Source organism: Musa acuminata, chromosome BXJ1-8, assembly GCF_036884655.1.
Source record: "Musa acuminata AAA Group cultivar baxijiao chromosome BXJ1-8, Cavendish_Baxijiao_AAA, whole genome shotgun sequence".
NCBI lineage: Eukaryota > Viridiplantae > Streptophyta > Magnoliopsida > Zingiberales > Musaceae > Musa > Musa acuminata.
In genome coordinates this window covers 7,469,579-7,486,573 of record NC_088334.1, presented here as the reverse complement: position 1 = coordinate 7,486,573, position 16,995 = coordinate 7,469,579, and the positions used below count along the sequence as shown (strand labels likewise).

At 40.4% G+C, this 16,995-nt stretch overlaps 3 protein-coding genes and 1 pseudogene across 5 annotated transcripts; 2 read left to right on the top strand and 2 right to left on the bottom strand.

Moving 5' to 3' along the window:
- Positions 1 to 426: 426 nt before the first annotated feature.
- On the top strand, positions 427 to 1,921 carry LOC135587346 (phytochrome A-associated F-box protein-like). The gene has a single exon (XM_065078632.1). The coding sequence runs from the start codon at positions 570 to 572 to the stop codon at positions 1,581 to 1,583; it is 1,014 nt and encodes a 337-aa protein (XP_064934704.1). The 5' UTR covers positions 427 to 569; the 3' UTR covers positions 1,584 to 1,921.
- A 2,768-nt stretch (positions 1,922 to 4,689) lies between these two features.
- LOC135586444 (probable E3 ubiquitin-protein ligase BAH1-like 1) lies at positions 4,690 to 7,898 on the top strand (annotated as a pseudogene).
- Positions 7,899 to 9,042: 1,144 nt separating this feature from the next.
- On the bottom strand, positions 9,043 to 11,707 carry LOC135587348 (uncharacterized). Its single transcript, XM_065078638.1, has 5 exons — positions 11,217 to 11,707; positions 11,043 to 11,149; positions 10,159 to 10,306; positions 9,598 to 9,792; positions 9,043 to 9,448 (listed from the first exon to the last, which is right to left on the bottom strand). The coding sequence occupies exons 1-5, from the start codon at positions 11,454 to 11,456 to the stop codon at positions 9,194 to 9,196; spliced, it is 945 nt and encodes a 314-aa protein (XP_064934710.1). The 5' UTR covers positions 11,457 to 11,707; the 3' UTR covers positions 9,043 to 9,193.
- A 152-nt stretch (positions 11,708 to 11,859) lies between these two features.
- LOC135587349 (thiamine pyrophosphokinase 1-like) lies at positions 11,860 to 16,376 on the bottom strand. Of its 3 annotated transcripts, none has more exons than XM_065078641.1 (6): positions 15,863 to 16,376; positions 15,626 to 15,725; positions 14,335 to 14,407; positions 13,912 to 14,013; positions 12,347 to 12,585; positions 11,860 to 12,254 (listed from the first exon to the last, which is right to left on the bottom strand). In XM_065078641.1, the coding sequence occupies exons 1-6, from the start codon at positions 15,999 to 16,001 to the stop codon at positions 12,251 to 12,253; spliced, it is 657 nt and encodes a 218-aa protein (XP_064934713.1). In that variant the 5' UTR covers positions 16,002 to 16,376; the 3' UTR covers positions 11,860 to 12,250. The 3 variants fall into 3 exon arrangements, with proteins under 3 accessions (XP_064934713.1, XP_064934711.1, XP_064934712.1); XM_065078639.1 differs by having other exon boundaries at positions 12,336 to 12,585; positions 15,863 to 16,132; XM_065078640.1 differs by having other exon boundaries at positions 12,336 to 12,585; positions 15,626 to 15,722; positions 15,863 to 16,124.
- Positions 16,377 to 16,995: the final 619 nt, after the last annotated feature.

Sequence of the window (16,995 nt, the reverse complement as noted above, 5' to 3'; positions counted from 1 at the left end):
TGCAATGAACTCGTGTCTGGTTTGCCGAAGATATATGTCAACGTTTCCTTTTCGACTCACTTTGGCTCGGAAGAATGTCAATGTACTTTGCATCATCCGACTACTTAATTCTTACATAACCTTACGACGCAACATATCACTTTCCGGTTGCCCGCTTCATCTTGGAGATGGGAGATGAACATTCTTGCCTGATTTCTACATCTGTAACACAATCTCCACCCGCTATATAATATAATATAGCAGCGAATCACCCGTTCTATGAAAGAAGAGGACACAATCATATCAAGGAGATCCCAAGACGTACCACCAACCCACCTGATTGGATGTCCATCGCCCTTTTGTCATGTGAGCGAAACGTTACACGTTTGTCGTCACAGAACTTTGTTGGGAGGACAAAATTCAAGCGGTCCTCTTCGGGAGGGGAAAAATGATAGGACCAAAAAAATATAAGAAGCAATAGAGGCTCGTTTCGTCGTCGACCCCTCGAATCCCGTCCCTCTCAAGTTTGCCCTTAACCCTTTGTTTGCAACAGAGAACGAAAAAGAAAAGATCTCATTTTTGTCACTACGATGACCCTACCCTCCTCCTCCTCCTCCTCCTCTTCCGCCGCCACCACCACGACCGCCTCCGGGGGAGCCTTTTGCCCCTTCGCCCTCCTGTCCGACGACATCGTCCTCAATATCCTCGCCAAGCTGGAAACCGACCCCCGCGACTGGGCCCGCCTCGCCTGCGTCTCCTCCCGCCTCTCCTCCCTCGTCCGCACCGTCTGCTGCCCCTCCCGCTGCTCCCGATCCCTCCCCTCCGACCTCCTCCCCTCCACCGCAGCCTCCGCCGCTTGGCCGTCCCTCCACAAACTCTGCGTCTGCTGCCCTGGTCTCCTCCGCGCCGGCGTCCTCCTCGAGCACTCTGACTTCGGCCTCGAGCGTGACATCGGCCCCCATCGCTCCGTCCCCATTTGCTCCTCTTCGTCCACCTCCTCCAGTTGTCCCCCGATTCCCCCGTCCCAGATCCACCCGGAGACCGCTGATTCTTGCTGGTCCCTCTTCGACGACCTCTGCTCTGACACCATCTACGACCATTCCGAGTTGCAAGATGCCGCCCTTTCGCCGATCGATTCATCTCCGAGCGAAACTACCGTCAGAGTCGGCTCCGCTGCCACCAAGAAGAGGAAGAAACATCAGGTCGGCCCGGCAGGAGCCCATTTGGCTTCCGGGCCTTGGACTGTCAGCCGCGAGCAGGGGAATAAGCTGCTCGCCAGCCGGTTCAGAGGTGATTGTCTCTACATGTGCGACTGGCCTGGATGCGTTCACGCGGAGGAGAAGCGAAAGTATATGCTGTTTAGAGGGGTGTTCAAGAACTTCAAGCGGTCGAGAGTGTGGAAGACGATAAGCGACTCGAATAGGGGCAAGATTGCGTTGGGCTGTGCATTCTGTGCTTGCAGGGAGACATGGGACCTTCACTCTGCATTTTGCTTGAGGAGGGTCTTTGGATTTCATGATGACGGCGAGCCAGTGGTCAGGGCATATGTTTGTGAAAATGGGCATGTCTCAGGGGCATGGACTGAGAGGCCATTGTACTCTTAAAGATGAAATCTTTCAGGCCTATGTGCATGCTTTGGTTGATCGATTTGGCTTTCAGGAGCTATATATTTTTAATTAGGATTCTGCTACTCCTGATCTGCGTGCATTCACCCTCCCCAAACCTCGTGCACTGGTACGTTTTTTTCATTCTGCTAATCCTGATGATGTCGAGATTTGGTATTGTTATTGTCAACTTGGTTGAAAATGGATAACCTTACCTGGCTTCCAAAGATCACTGCTGTTTTAGGTAGAACTATCGTTTCGTTTCTTATTAATGCTTGGTATTATGATATGTCATTTGATTGTAGTGATGATACATGAAAAACACCTTTATTGTTTCACTGATCTGTTCCAAGATGTATGTCTGTTGTGACCACAATAGTCCATGGACAAAGTTAGAGGCCGGAGCCATTTGGAATTTGGGTCATTTTGCTCACTCCTGATCTCTTAATTTTGGCATTTATCATGTGAATGTATTGATCGAGTAAGGTGCAATTTGGTGATCATCCTGCTTCATCTGTTGCTGTGGTATCTGTGTGCTGTATTTCTGGTACTTAGTCCTCTAAATTCATCAGATGTTATTTCTTTGATCTATGTAGGCAGCTTTAAAACCTAAAGTTCACTTCTGCTCATTGCTTGCAGAGTGGGATCATGCTGTGTTATAGCGGAGGCAGTACCAAAATGTTAAAATATGCTAGTCTCTAGGGTGGTGTTCAAATCGGTTCGAACCGAACTGTTAAGGGCCAAACCGAATCAAATCGAAAAAGCCGTTTGGTTTGGTTAAAGTAAGGTATTCCAAATTAAAACCATTTGGGACCTATTTAATTGAATCGGTTCAAAACCAGTTAATCCAGTTTGATTAATCGGTTAATCTAGTTTGGTTAACCGGTTAATCGATTTTAAATGAACTGGCTTTGTTCGGTGCTTTGATTCAGTTTAATTGAACCAAACCAAAATTTTGATCCAATTGGACTAACATTCTTAAAAAAATTTATATCACAAATATCATTCTAATTTCTTAAAAAAATATTAGATATAGAAGGAAGAAAGGAATCAACAATAAGACAACACAAGGACGAAACTCCTCCCGACAACAACCTCCAAGAAAGTTGAGAGTAGAGCAGTTGAGGGTCTTCTTCCATTGCAACATATTAGTCACCACAATCTGCTCTCAGCATCATTGAGCTTCAAAAAGAGTAAAAAGTAATAATTCGTGGTGAATGCATCTTATTGATCCAGACGCCCCAACCGGCATGGATATTTAGACATCTTAATGACAATTAGAAAGATGAAATTATGAACTTAAAAAACTGTTGCTTTTCCAAATGGTTCGGTTCGATTCGAACCGGTCAACCGAATCGAAGAAGAATACCCTCCCAAATGGGGAACCATTTATAGTCTTCAAAATCGAATTATTGATGAACTGGTTCGGATTGAATCGGTTTGATTCGGGTTCGATTCAATTTTCCGATTCGATTTGAACACCCTTACTAGGCTCAAATAACTCTTGCTAGGTAAGCATCTTGCTCCGACATCTTATGTACCAAATGAACTTTTCTTTCTCGGTTCAAAGGTTAATGTCATAAAAAATATATAGATTATTCCACTTGTTCATTATAGGAGTTGCAATATCTTAACTCATCTTTAATGTTATCTCTGGTTGATACTCGACAGTGTTGCTTTACAAGTCCAGACACTTGGTTTTTAAGCAGCTTTGTGTAGAAGTCACAAAGCAACTGGATAAAGAATTAATAACTATCATATAATGTTCAGAGTACACCTGCTTGATGTCTCCTTGACAAACGCCAGCTTATGAAGTACATGTTTTAATTATTTGGTTCTTTCCTTTGACATTGATAACAGTCAACATATTCTGTATTATTTGCCAGTGATCCAAGTCCTGAGTAACTTAAAATCAGATAGCAGCTCAACTCAGTCTTTGGATTTCTTAATTCAAAGAGTAGAGTTCACCAAAAACACAGTGATAAGGTATGAATTCAAGCATGCAATTTAAATTTCCTGCAGTTTGGGCTATTGTTATATTCTTTGCTTTCCTTATGTTTTCTTTCTCTATAATGTACTTGAGAGTTTGCCTGTACGTTTGAATCTCAAGCAGATGAAAACCCATCGAAGAAAACATCAGCATGATCCAAGAGACCACAGATCGGTGGGCAAAATAAAAAGACCATATCATGATCCTGAAAAGAATCTTCTGGTAAACAATTGCAGCTATTTCTTTTTCCTATATCCAGACGTGTTTCCCTTGAATTCATACCAATCACATTGCAGCATCCTTATATTCCTCTCCTTCCGCATACCAAGTGAGACCCATCATCAATGTGGAAATCTCTTACAAACATGCTGCTGCGTGGAGTCCTCACAATCACATCATCCCTCACAATGTTGTTCAGTCGTGAAAGCTACATGCAGAGCTTTCTACTCTCCTCGGCCACCATGGAATGTGCCACCAAATCCCTCTTACCGGTGCAGCAGCTCATTAGCAACTTGCAGCATTTGGACGCACCTTTGATGGTGGGTGGCAAATGCCGGTGGACGCAATAAAGACCATCCTCCTCTAAACTCTGTTTAAGGAGGTTCATTGCTCGTGGAGAGGGGTTCAATGTATTTAGCTTAATCTCACGATAATGGAAGGTTAGAGGAGACTCAATATACATAATCTTTTAATAAACATTGCCTAAATTTCAAGAAAGAACAAATAATTTTATCCTAATATAAATTCAAGACAAGATAAGCCGTAAATTCACAAATAATACATAAAATATTTACACGAAATACTTTTTTTCCTTTCGTATATTACTCACCAAAATTTTGAGATATATAAAGTATTTATAGAGCGACCAACTATATATATATATATATGTATATATATATATGTGTGTATATATATATATATGTATATATATATATATACACGTATATATATATGTATATATATATATATACATATATTTTTAAATTCTAATTTCTTGATTAATTTTCTCCAAATAAATAGAATCTAATTAAGAAATTCAAAAAATATTTGAGAGCAACAAACTGGTAATTTTTCCACATTCAAATTTGTTGATTATTAAGAGAACTTATCCTTCAAATTGTTCCATAAGTACATAAAGTTATAATTAAGGAAGTCAATAAAAATACTTGATCTCATCCTTTGTGAAAATTAAAATTAAAATGATAAATAAACACAATCTGCTGATGTACTGTTGTCCATCTGAATGAGAACAATTGATTAGTCATCCTAATAACAATTATTACATGGATATTCATCACAAACAATGAGGACAAATCCAAACCAAACTCTGCAGACTCCACGGTGCAAATCTCCGGGGTGATTCAAAACTTGGCAGTCGCGCTTCCAATCCGAATACGAGAAATTGATCATACTCTGGTGAGATTCCATCAGGTGAGTCTCGCGTCATGTCTTCCCCTCCGAAAAGATACCTTTTTAGGAGAAAGGAATTAAAAGTCATAGACAGTATCTATGTCGACATTTCCAACAAGGAGGGTTGAGATCAAAGGTATGAATGAGATGACCGGTTTTGAAGCGGGCCTCGATGACCTTCCTATGCAGCGCGGTCTGCGGAGTATTTGTAGTCGCAGATTTGGCCTCACTTGAGTCGAAGGTGAGGGTCTCCGATCCAATCCACGACGGCTAACTCTGGTATATAATAGACTCCTATTGCCATCACATTCATCGTTGGTGATCCTTGGATCCACTTCTCCATTTTCTCAGCCAAAAGTTGGTGCCTTTCTTGTGTTCGATGAAAGGTGGAAGCTTTGCGACTGGGTGGCGGAGACAAGATGAAGTTTTGCAAGAGATACGAGGACTACATGCGGGGGAGGAGGGAGAAGGAGCTGCCTGCCCTTGGATTGAAGCAGCTAAAGAAAATATTGAAGAGGTGTGGGAGAGAATTCCAGTCCCAGCATCAGAAGCAAGATGATGGAGGAGGGAGCAAATTTGCCGGCAATTGTGCAGGTATTATGTCGAAATAATTTTTTTTTAATGATATCATGTCCAGGTTTAATATATATATATATATAAATTTTTTTTCTGGGATTTCAGATTGTTCGCAAGGGAAAGGTCTGATCTTTTTTTGTTCCAATTGATGAAATCTTTTGAATCTGTGCAGATTTCAGTGGTGACTATATTACATCAATTTGCTTTTGACTGTATAAGCTTCTGTATACTGTTGTCTGAGGATCGGTCGTATTTAGCGTGGTGATCGATCCACTCGAGTGATGAGATTGTACCTTCGTGTGGCCGCCGCCTGGTATGCGCAGAATAGCGCCATGTGGCGTCGTCCCGAGCTTTCCAAGATGGGACTTGCCGAGGGGGTGCCTCCCTGTACGGGCTCCAACTCGACGAGGGAGGAAGGCAGCCCTTATGCTAGCTCTGTAGAGGTGTGACATGGCATGGATCGTGACGTGGCCGAGATCCAAAATATGCCTTATCACTATATGTTAAAATGAGAAGACAATGAACTAGCGGTTGAACTTCCAATCGCTGTAGATTTAATCCAGCACCACTAGGTAACACAAAACTTGTTCTTCTCCCAGCACTCAGTTTAATCTGTTCCAGGTCATGGCATGTTAAACAATTGCCAGAGCTTGGAAACGCATAAGCGACACAGATTTCATGATGTTTCGGTTTATGCTTCTTTTTCTTTAGACAATTTCACTGTGACAAATTATCTAAAGTCTTGGCAGAAGCTTAAGCTATTGGTACCTATTTTTTTTCTTCGGCAATAATTTTTTTCTTGTTCATAGCTAATATATGTGGTTTTTCTACAAATTTTAAATGAATCCTAAATGCATGTGGTAGTTAAAACTCTTGCTACCCTGTACAACATTACATTTCTTCTAGGTTTTCTGGATTCAGTTTGTCGTCTGTCTCTCGTGTAGTTTGTGATGGCACTTTCTTCCCCTCCCTACACAAGGAGATGTCAGCTGTTGTTGTTTGCTTTAATCAACATGCTCAGAAGCTACTTAAATTGCATTTAGCATCAGGCTTTCGGAAGCTTATTATGTGGCTCAGAGGCAAGTCTCCGAAGAATGATGGAGCATTGATACAAGAAGGGAAGGACCTCGTTGCATATGCTATCATAAACTCCATTGCCATGAGAAAAATACTGAAGAAGTATGACAAGGTATGCAAGCTCAATCACAATAAAAATTTCACATTGCTTTCATTTTTCTGAAAATTTCATCATGCTCTGATCTGTCGAGTGCTTTCGAGTTTCAACTTGCAAATCTGCAAATACATATTTAAAATACTAGTTTGTATCTACACTTTTATGTGTTGCAAATTTGCCTAAATTGGTGCTCTCTCCTACAGGTTCATTGCTCGAAGCAAGGGCAGGCATTCAGATCCAAAGCACCCAGTATGCATATCGAGATCCTCCAATCACCATGGCTGTGTGAGCTAATGGCCTTTTACATTAACTTGAGGCAAAGCAAACTTAAGAACGAAGCCATCACCGAACTATATAATGACTGCTCGCTTACATGTGATGATGATGGCAAACCAACACTTTCATGTGGCCTCTTTGATTCTATGCAGATTGAAATCGAATTGACATGTTCGATTTGTTTGGTGAGTCTTTTACTCTATGTAAGGATATGTTTGTTTTGCATAAGTTTGAAGTCTGCTCATTGCATAATTTCACAAGTATCTTATTTTGTTCCACTTTAATGTCTCATCACAAGTGAAATAAAGTCGGTCATTTTCTACTAAATCTTGTCATTTTACAGGACACCGTCTTCGATCCTGTTGCTCTCACTTGTGGCCATCTATTCTGCTACATGTGTTGTTGTGCTGCTGCATCGATAACGATAGTTGATGGTTTAAACTTTAAAGGCAGCAGACCCTAAAGCAAAATGTCCTCTTTGTCGACAGGTAAAATCTCTTACATAATGAATTCATGCTGACTGAGGTATTTTCTAGCAAAAAATATACGTAATCAATGGAATTCTATTGTGCAAATATAGGAAGGAGTAAATGCTGGTGCAATGCATTTAGTTGAGTTAAACATCTTGCTCAGTCAAAGGTAATATGTTATTAAGATGATTGTCTCAAATTTATTAAACGATGGAGACTTTTCTAAACTTGTATGTCCAAACAGCTGCCCTGAATACTGGGAGAAGCGATGCCAGACTGAGAGAGTAGAACGCGTTCGTCAGGCAAAGGAGCATTGGCAATCTCTGTGTCGAGAATTCATGGGTATGTAGGAATTGATTTATTTAGTTTCAGAATGCTGTTCTTGAATGGTGATGATCCAATGAATTTTCTTTGGTTAACTATTCTTGGTGAGCTGCTGGTTTGCCTGGTTTTAGTGAAACTGCTGCCTTGGCTCACTTATGTGAAATAAATAATTAGAGTTGTAATATATATATATATATATATATATATATATATATATATATATATATATATATATATATATATATAGACAAATAGACAAAGTGTTCTCACGAAATTTTTATATAGTGCCTCAACTTTAAAAAATTATTACGAAATGTTCTTTTTTAAAAAATAATTATTAAACCCTTATCGACCATTGGCCTTTGCCCCATTAGTGGTCTTTCGACCACAGGCTAGTCTTGTTGGTTGTGCCTATGCCTTTGCATGCGAGTTGGTTTCATTGGCTGCACCTATGCCTCCATGTGGGGGTTTGCCTCGTCGGCTACCCTCCCTCCCCTCCTATGGTTGCCTATGCCTTTGCGTGCGGGCTAGCAACACTGGTTGCCCTCCTCCACGTGTGGGCTAGTTCCACCGATCATCCCCCTCCCCTGTTGCATGCACATGTGGACTAGCCTCATTGGCCTTTGCCCCATTAGTGGTCTTTCGACCACAGGCTAGTCTTGTTGGTTGTGCCTTTGCTTTTGCATGCGAGTTGGCTTCATTGGCTGCACTTATACCTCCATGTGGGGGTTTGCCTCGTCGGCTACCCTCCCTCCCCTCCTATGATTGCCTATGCCTTTGCGTGCGGGCTAACAACACTGGTTGCCCTCCTCCACGTGTGGGCTAGCCCCACCGATCATCCCCCTCCCCTGTTGCATGCACATGTGGGCTAGCCTCATTGGCCACGCTTGTGCCTTCACGCACGAGCTAGCCCCGTCGGCCACACCCCTTTGTGCGCACAATGCCCTTGGGGTCTATAGCAAGGGCACAAGGGTGGTGGTGAAAGCGACACAAGGAAGTAAAGGCGATGGTGGGTCAAACAAAGGCTAACATAGTCTTTTCACATGAATTTTTTAAACTTGAGGTGCTACATAGGAAATTCTGAAATTTAAGAGTTTATATGGTAGGATAGGGATGAGAAGAGAAGCAAAAGAAGGGCAAGGAGGAAATGGTCTAACAAGCTTGATTATGATTCCAGAGAACTATAAAAAAGAAGCATATACAGAAAAATAATGTACACACTATATGTTCCACAAATCATTAAAGAAAACCTGAATGTTTATTAAATCTCTAAGAGTTGGTCAGCTTGAAATGCCACACGAGCATTTTATACATAGGAAAAAAGCAACGTAGCATGGGATAGTTGATAATTTCCCTCTAAAATCCAAAAACAGTTGAAAAATGAAAGGAGCTATAGCGAAACAATCTTCGCTACCGACTGTGCTGCAATGGGAGCCAAGCTTGAAGAACAGAAATTTTGCCATGACTCTGCTGCAGATGATTCATCATCATCCTTCTTCAGATCACTGTCATTTGAAAATTCACCATATATGGAGTAAATCATGCTCCGAGCTGCTTCACGTGCTTCAGGCAGTCTGTCATTAAGCAATTCAGCTGCCATTTGAAGAAGAGTTGCAAGTCCAAACTCTTTCATAACTTCAATGCCCTGGAATGACATGCAGCGCAGCATTTGATAAGCAGCATTTAGATATAACAATACATCAGTTAGACATTCATATCGATTATATATTCTGTATACTATAACAACTTGTTGATTGATGTCTCAACTCAAATATGAATTATGAACTGGCTAACCATCTTGGAGACACATTTTGACATGGCAACTGCGGCTTTGGCCCTGACTCTAAGGTTAGCATGATGCACATAAGACTGGAGCTTCTTGAGTAAGGGAAGAGGGGATGTGGAAATGGCCATTTTCTCGAGTGCCTTTTCAGCTTCTTCACAGACGAATCGCTTGTCTTGAGATGCTTTTAGCAAAAGCTGCAGCAGCTGCAAAGGGATAAACGAAATGTCTGTCACTAGACTTCAGAAAGCTAGCCTTAGGTAAATCTTTGGCCATTCTGTGTATCACTAAGTAGCTATTTATCGGAAATGCAACTTGGCCTTACATATTAGATCATACAATTTAAGGTTTCATTATCACAATCATACTGGTCTTATGCACAAATCATGAGTCACTTCATGCATTTTGGATCTTCTAGTCCATTAATTAGAAATTAGATGGAGAAAAGCATATGAACATATTCAGTTTAATAAATCAGGAAGCTTTCTTTATTAGCTAATAAATTTCGCAAACTTAATATGCTTTAACATTAGACTAAAATTCCTACAAAAAGGAATACAAAGAAGAAGTACCAGCTGGTCGAAAGCATTTTCCTCAGTTGTAGACAGCAAGAGATGACCAAAGGAATGAAAGATATCAGTTGAAGCCATGATTGATGTCTTGCAAAGTGCACTCCTTGGACTTTTCATTGCTTTAACAATCACTTCTGCCACATTTCCTCTAATCATAAAAAAAGGTCAAATTAGCCAAAAGAAATGTTAGTTAACTTGTGAAGTATATTCTACCTATTTTATGACCTTGTTCACCAGCCATTAAGACATGGAAAATTTCCACACTGTAATGTTGAAATGTACTAACAGAGTTCAGAGCTATTATCTACCCAGACTCCCTTTCGGAGGCTTCGTACTCAGAGTCATGGCAGGAATCAGAAATATGGATCTTTAACTGAGCAACTAAATCCTACATTATCTTTTTTCTTTTCATTTCTCCATGTCAATTAATTATCTCATATGGATAGTTTCTCGATAGCAGATAGCTTTCTTTAATCCCTATCTCTTCCTTTTTCAACGCCAATTTTCACTTCTCTGAAAGCCCACTTTCCGGCGCAATATTTGTTTCATTGAAGAAAAAGAAGCTAATTGTCCTCTGAATTGAACAAACCTTACTGCACAGACTCAACATATTATGATCATTAACTCGTGAGTTTCAATCGTTTAGCATCTTCCCACTCCGGCAAATCAACAAACACCTTTCAACTTACCGTCTCTGTAATTCCACGAACAATCCACAAGATAGTTCAGTTAGCAATTATCTTAAATCCATCTCCAACCAGAAAAGAAGGCACATCACACGAACAACAACTAGAAAGTGCTATCAAATGGAGCTTTGCCCTTACGGCTCTCATCTTGTCCCAACGAAGAAAAGTACATAGGGAGGAGAGAAGAGTCGAACTCACAAGATCGGGACCAAATAGGAAGAGTGATGAAGAGCCATCCGGCGTAAATCATTCAGCGCTTGACACACGCTCATCCAATCTTTCGAATTCAGTTCATCCAACAAAACCTGCCATTTTCAACATTAGAGATGTCCAAAATCCACTCAAAATTCACAGGAATTCCGCGGATCATACCGCCATCTTGGTGTGGGGATCGGAAAGGGGTGTAATCTCCTCGGAAACGACGTACTCGACGGACTGCTCCACGGCCGGGAGCGGAGGCGCTTTCTCCTCGCTCACGCGGGAATCGGGAGCAAGCTCGGCGGGGGCTGGTTTCTTGGCCACCGCGGGAGGAGGAGGGGTGGCGACCTTGGCGACCTTCCTGGGCCGCTCCATGGACGTGGGGAGAGCGTTGTCGAGGGATCTCAGAGCCATCTCTTCTCTTCTTCCTCGTTCTTGGAAGGGATCGAGGTGATGCGGCTGAAGAGGGTTTTGGGCGTTCGAAATTTGAAGGAGAGGGTTTGAACTTTGAAGCGTTGCGTTTCACCGGATTTGATGATGATCTTGAGTCCGGAATTCGACCGTTGTGAGCGCGCATGTTTGGGCGTCGGACTCGGTCAAAATTGAAGTTTGAAATGGGTAATAAAGTGAAAGATTGGCATAATGCAAGTAATATCCTCCGGTCATGACTTGAGCAACGACTAAAGCTATGACAAGTATTAACAAAACACAAATGGTTAATACTTCTCTTATGTTAACCAAAAAAGGCAAAAAATTGGCAAAAGGAACATTATCATGGCACAAAACATGACTCAACAAAAAGTTCAAAGGAATGCTCTTCACCAAGAGATCTTCTAATCTATATTTCATTGCATTAAACCTCTATGAGTAGTTCCTGCACAAGAGGCACTCTTAACAAATGATACAAATCTGTGGAATTCAAGCATGACAAGCTGGGAGTATACTTGCTTGCTATTCAATACATATTGCACATGATGAATACTCTCCCTTGTAATCAGAGCACGAGGACGAGCGTTTTTGTCGGTATAAACCTGATTCACCATTGATTTCACAACCTGTGGAAATTAAATCAAACAAATCGGTATACGTCTCAGGCCTTCTTTTTAATGGATATTGTCCAGAGAAGATCTGAATCAGAACGGACAGTAATTCTCTCCTCGCGGACCATGTTTGAAGTGCTCATCAAGCCACCAAAACTCATCCCTGCGTTAGCTGCAAAGAAACAGGTGAACATCTTAGGTATTTATTGGAAGTGTGCCAAATCCTAAGATATAGGGTTAGAGTTGGATATACTTAAATCCCACCGAAGACCAGTCGTAGTGGTGCTAACTGATGGTGCGCCAACAGGAATCAATCCACAGTGTGGACCTTCTGCTGATGACTGGATGTGGATCTCATGGCAATGCGTCTTTGGTAGAAGTTGGATCAAGCAATCATCAGATAGAAGAACTATCCGGATGTTTGAGAACTTGAATAATACATTGAGGTTTCCAGCCTCATGGTCAAACCTCCCTCCAAGTGCTCCAGCAACTAGAATGCATAACTGCAACCAATACATAACCTTTAAAGCTATAACTAGCAAAACTTTGGCAGACATATATCTTAACAATTTTTAGCTGTTCATTTGGTGTTATCTAGGAAAAATTATTTTGCGAGGCTCATTACAAGGTCACAGGATCTGGATCCATTGTTTCAACACATTACATCTTCTATACCTCTGTTGCATACGTCATCGAGTTTGGTAAACCAATGGGTTTTGAGTGTGAGGACAGTGCCTCCAACTGAAAGTGGATCAGACAACACTTATGCAGTATTTAAGCGAAACTGGATAAATTGTTCAAATTTCTGAAGAACAGTTAACAGTGCCGCCCGTGATTGAGATTCCACAAAGTGTGTATGCTGTATGTAGTTGTAGAAACAGTTTAACGATTTAAAAGAATACACAACTAAATCTGTAACTAAGTTCAAGAACTAATAAGGAAACCTATGCTACAACCAAATGAGAAATTTATGGGATAAAATCACTCTCATCTGAAAAGCTACTTAAAATATAAGATATAAGAAATAAACAAAGCTACTTAGTAATGTGTAGATATGTATTATTGCAATTCATGATAATTCAGCACAAACTAATCCAAAGCCACTGACTCATCTTGCATTCTATCAAGGCTGAAATCATTCAAAGATCTTGTCTTTAACACTTCTTTTATAGTCAAAAATCCAAAAGTAACTTCTATGTTCCATCACTTGTTCCAATTGCTGTGTGTCCAACTCAAACGTTTGTTTGCCACTTAATTTCTTTTGTGGTACATTCTTACACATTTCCCATACCCATCACAACCTCGTCAGATTGAAGTCTGATCATCCTTCTTTGCATGTGCATGTGCTCACTGATGATATATAGAAGTAACACACCAACCAGAATGTCGAATAAATAACTGGCCACATCAAGTAGTATGTCTGATATATATATATATATATATATATATATATATATATATATATATATATATATATATATATATATATATATATAACCTTGGTTCCATCAACTACATTCATTTCCACAGTATAAGGCAATGCATCCACAATGAAAATAAATTACCTTTTTTATACAGAAAATCAATTACATTTATTTTGATCACAGAATCTACATTTTTATGCATGGTTTTTATCTTATAAGATATGCATTCAACTTTGTTTTACTCACAAGATCTTATTCATGAATGGTTTATCTTACGAGCTATGCACACAACTTTATTTTGCTCACACATCTGACTATTCATCCAAGGTAATCTGATAAGATTAATGTTCAACATAAAAACATATATAAAATAGCATCTAACTCAATAATGTTATTGCAGCTTACATTTGATTTGTCCACTTCAGGTATGAAGTCACAGATAAAAGCTATACACTTGTGCAGATCAGTGGTGTCCTGATCATAAGACACATTGTCTACTTTGACACCCTGCCAAGAAAAAAATAAATATTAGCACCATTGAGACAATTCATTAAACTTCCACATAACGTCCTGATGTTTAACATTATGTCCACAAAAGGGGACTAAGAGATGTCAGCTTTTGAAATGCCCTAACAGAACATTAATCATAATTTAACACATGAAGACAGACTGAATAATCATCACAGATTCATAGCGGTTTAAGATAAAACTTAAGCCAGACTTTGCCATTTAAGTAGGCGAAGCTCAAGATAACACCTTTTCAGATAAAGTTTCGATAAATAAGACATCAACAAATATAATACGACAATCTGTGAACAAAGAACCAACCAGGTTGGAATAGAATTCCTTGACTTCTGGTCTTATCGAGTCCAAGTCACCTCTGATTACATCTGGCTTGTACCTTTGACAATTTTGAAAAGAAGAATTCAGTAACTTCTAACAATTTCGTGCAAAACTAGCAAGATAAAAAAGCAAACAGCAGCATAGTTAAAAAAAAACACTTTGCATTATGAGAAGAAGCAAAATTGTTTTTCCTACGATCTTAGTTCCTAACACTATCAGGAGCATTCACAATCTTTATTGAACATATAGAGCTTGAGATTGAAATGTTGAATCTTATATGGACCAAGCCACCATCTAGAGCAACAGGGCCAGTGGTTTCTTGTGTATTGGGACATTTGGCCCCCCAACCACAGCACTAGATTACCTAAATCATGAAGCTAAAATCTAACAAAGGAAAGGATCTTATTGAATCAAATCTTATTTTATTGACTTAAATCCATCCTAAGTCAAGTTAATCATCCTGATCGGAAGGATGAGAAGGATATTGAAAGGATAAACAAGATCGACAATATAAGCAGTCATGAACTTTTTAAACCATATGTCAAACACAACTACAGGGACTAATATAAGAAGGCACCTCAAGGTAAAAGAAAGTATTTCAATGTAGTCAGCAAGCACTTAAAAGGTCTTTTGCTATCCAATGTAGCATTAAAATAGACACACATGTCCGATCCCTGCCCCGAGCAAAATTTCTAATCTGGAAACACAAAAGGCACCATTTATATTTTCATCTACAATCGTTAAGGTCTTGGTTAGACAATAGATTGAATCACTCTCACCATGAGATCACAACCATCCAATAAATGGAATTACCTTACTAAGAAAAGGAAAAAAATTTGTACATAGAGGAAAAAAGATCAATATGTACAAACAAGATAACTCATTTAAAATCAACAAATAAATCCATAAGGCCAGAGATCCAACGTTCTTTCTTGTTGCGCAGAGTGCACTATATTACCCAACATGACTTAGTAAATTTGCAAACTGATATTTAGCAAAATATTGAAACTCTTCAAGTAATTATTTGAATAGTGCTTGATTTAGTCTTCAACAATCGTCCTCAGATAGATAAGCAAGCAATCACAACACAAGAAATTCAGCATATTTCTAAAAAGAAGCATGCACAAATCTTATAACGAATTCCAGATAAGATATAAATGCAAATAGAACTTCAACAAATCATCTACAGAACAAATTGGTTAATACGATGAAGACCGAAAAAGTTCATACATCATCCCGAACAAGATTAAACAAGAATTCATCGAGAAACCAAAACCTGCGGCGAACCACCAGCGGATCTTGCTCAGGGAAGAACTTCGGCATCCCGTCATACACCCGATTCGCCCCTCCGTCGGCAAAGATCCTCAGCTTTGCTGCTTAACACAAAATAATCCCAATTTCCAGTCGTATCAGCATCCACAACAGCCCCAGTGGAAACTCTAGAGAGAAGAGCTGGAGAGAGAGAGAGAGAGAGAGAGAGAGAGAGAGAGGAGGAGGAGGAGGACGGGCTCACCATGGCTCCACAAGTCGGGCGCGAAGCGAGGGAGGCGCTGGTTAAGCACGACGAGAGCGTACGATGGAGCGGGCCCGTCGGCCGCCTGGGGAAGGGGAGGAGGCCGTAGAAAAGTGGAAGCGTGCCTCATCACCTCCATCCCGCTAACCTGCGCCGCGGGAAAGGAAGAAGCCGACCCGTTGATAACGGTGGAGCCGCGGCAGGTACTATATAAAGGTAGCGAAAACAGTGCAGAAGAAGCGGCGGAACGAGTTCCCGTGACTAACTGTGGCCACGCAGGGACCTCTCGACCTTTCTCTAACGTTGCCACATAAGCCGATTACTATACGTTAAAAGATCCTACGTGAAGGATAACAGCAACTGTGGGGGAGTCAAACCCTGAGGGGCCCGTGGGCCCGTCTGAACAGATGAGATCTGACGGCTGAGGCAGCATCATGACCGATGGCTGAGACGGGGAACACGGAAAAACCAAAAGCAAAGGAAACGTGTACCAGATCATCGCCGTCAATCCCCGCACCAAAAACCGTGCAACCAGAACGGGTACGGAATTGTCGCCTGATTCATTGGATGACCGTAAGCAGCAGCAGCAGCCTTTTATGACCGTCCGCTGGTGTTTGTCAAACCACAATGATAGGGCAAGTTTTGTTTAATTTCCCCTTTTTCTTATAATTAGTCTTTCTCATATTTTAATTTTCCGTGTGTGTATATATATATATATAGTTAAGATCATCAATGAAATGGTCAATGTATCTAAGTTACACATTGACTTGAGCAAGGATGCCGAGCTTTACATTTTTAATGTCGGTAATCGGTCAAACCGCTAAACATGCACAAGTCGAACAAAATGGATCTTTCATGAGGTAAAATTGAATTAAAAATTCAAACAAAATGGAGGCAGGTGTAAGCATGAACAAAGAAACTAAGGTACAATACTGAATAGAGATGATGATGGCAGTTTGATCTATAAATATGGTGCCTGCATACCTTCAAGTTTACTTGATCAAAATCAATCATTTCGAAAACCTCACTGGGCGTTAAACTAAACAATAAGATCATATTAAAACAAGCTAAAACAGCAATCATCAACTACAATCGATGATAAAATTTGTAGCATATTCAAGAGTAGACTCCAT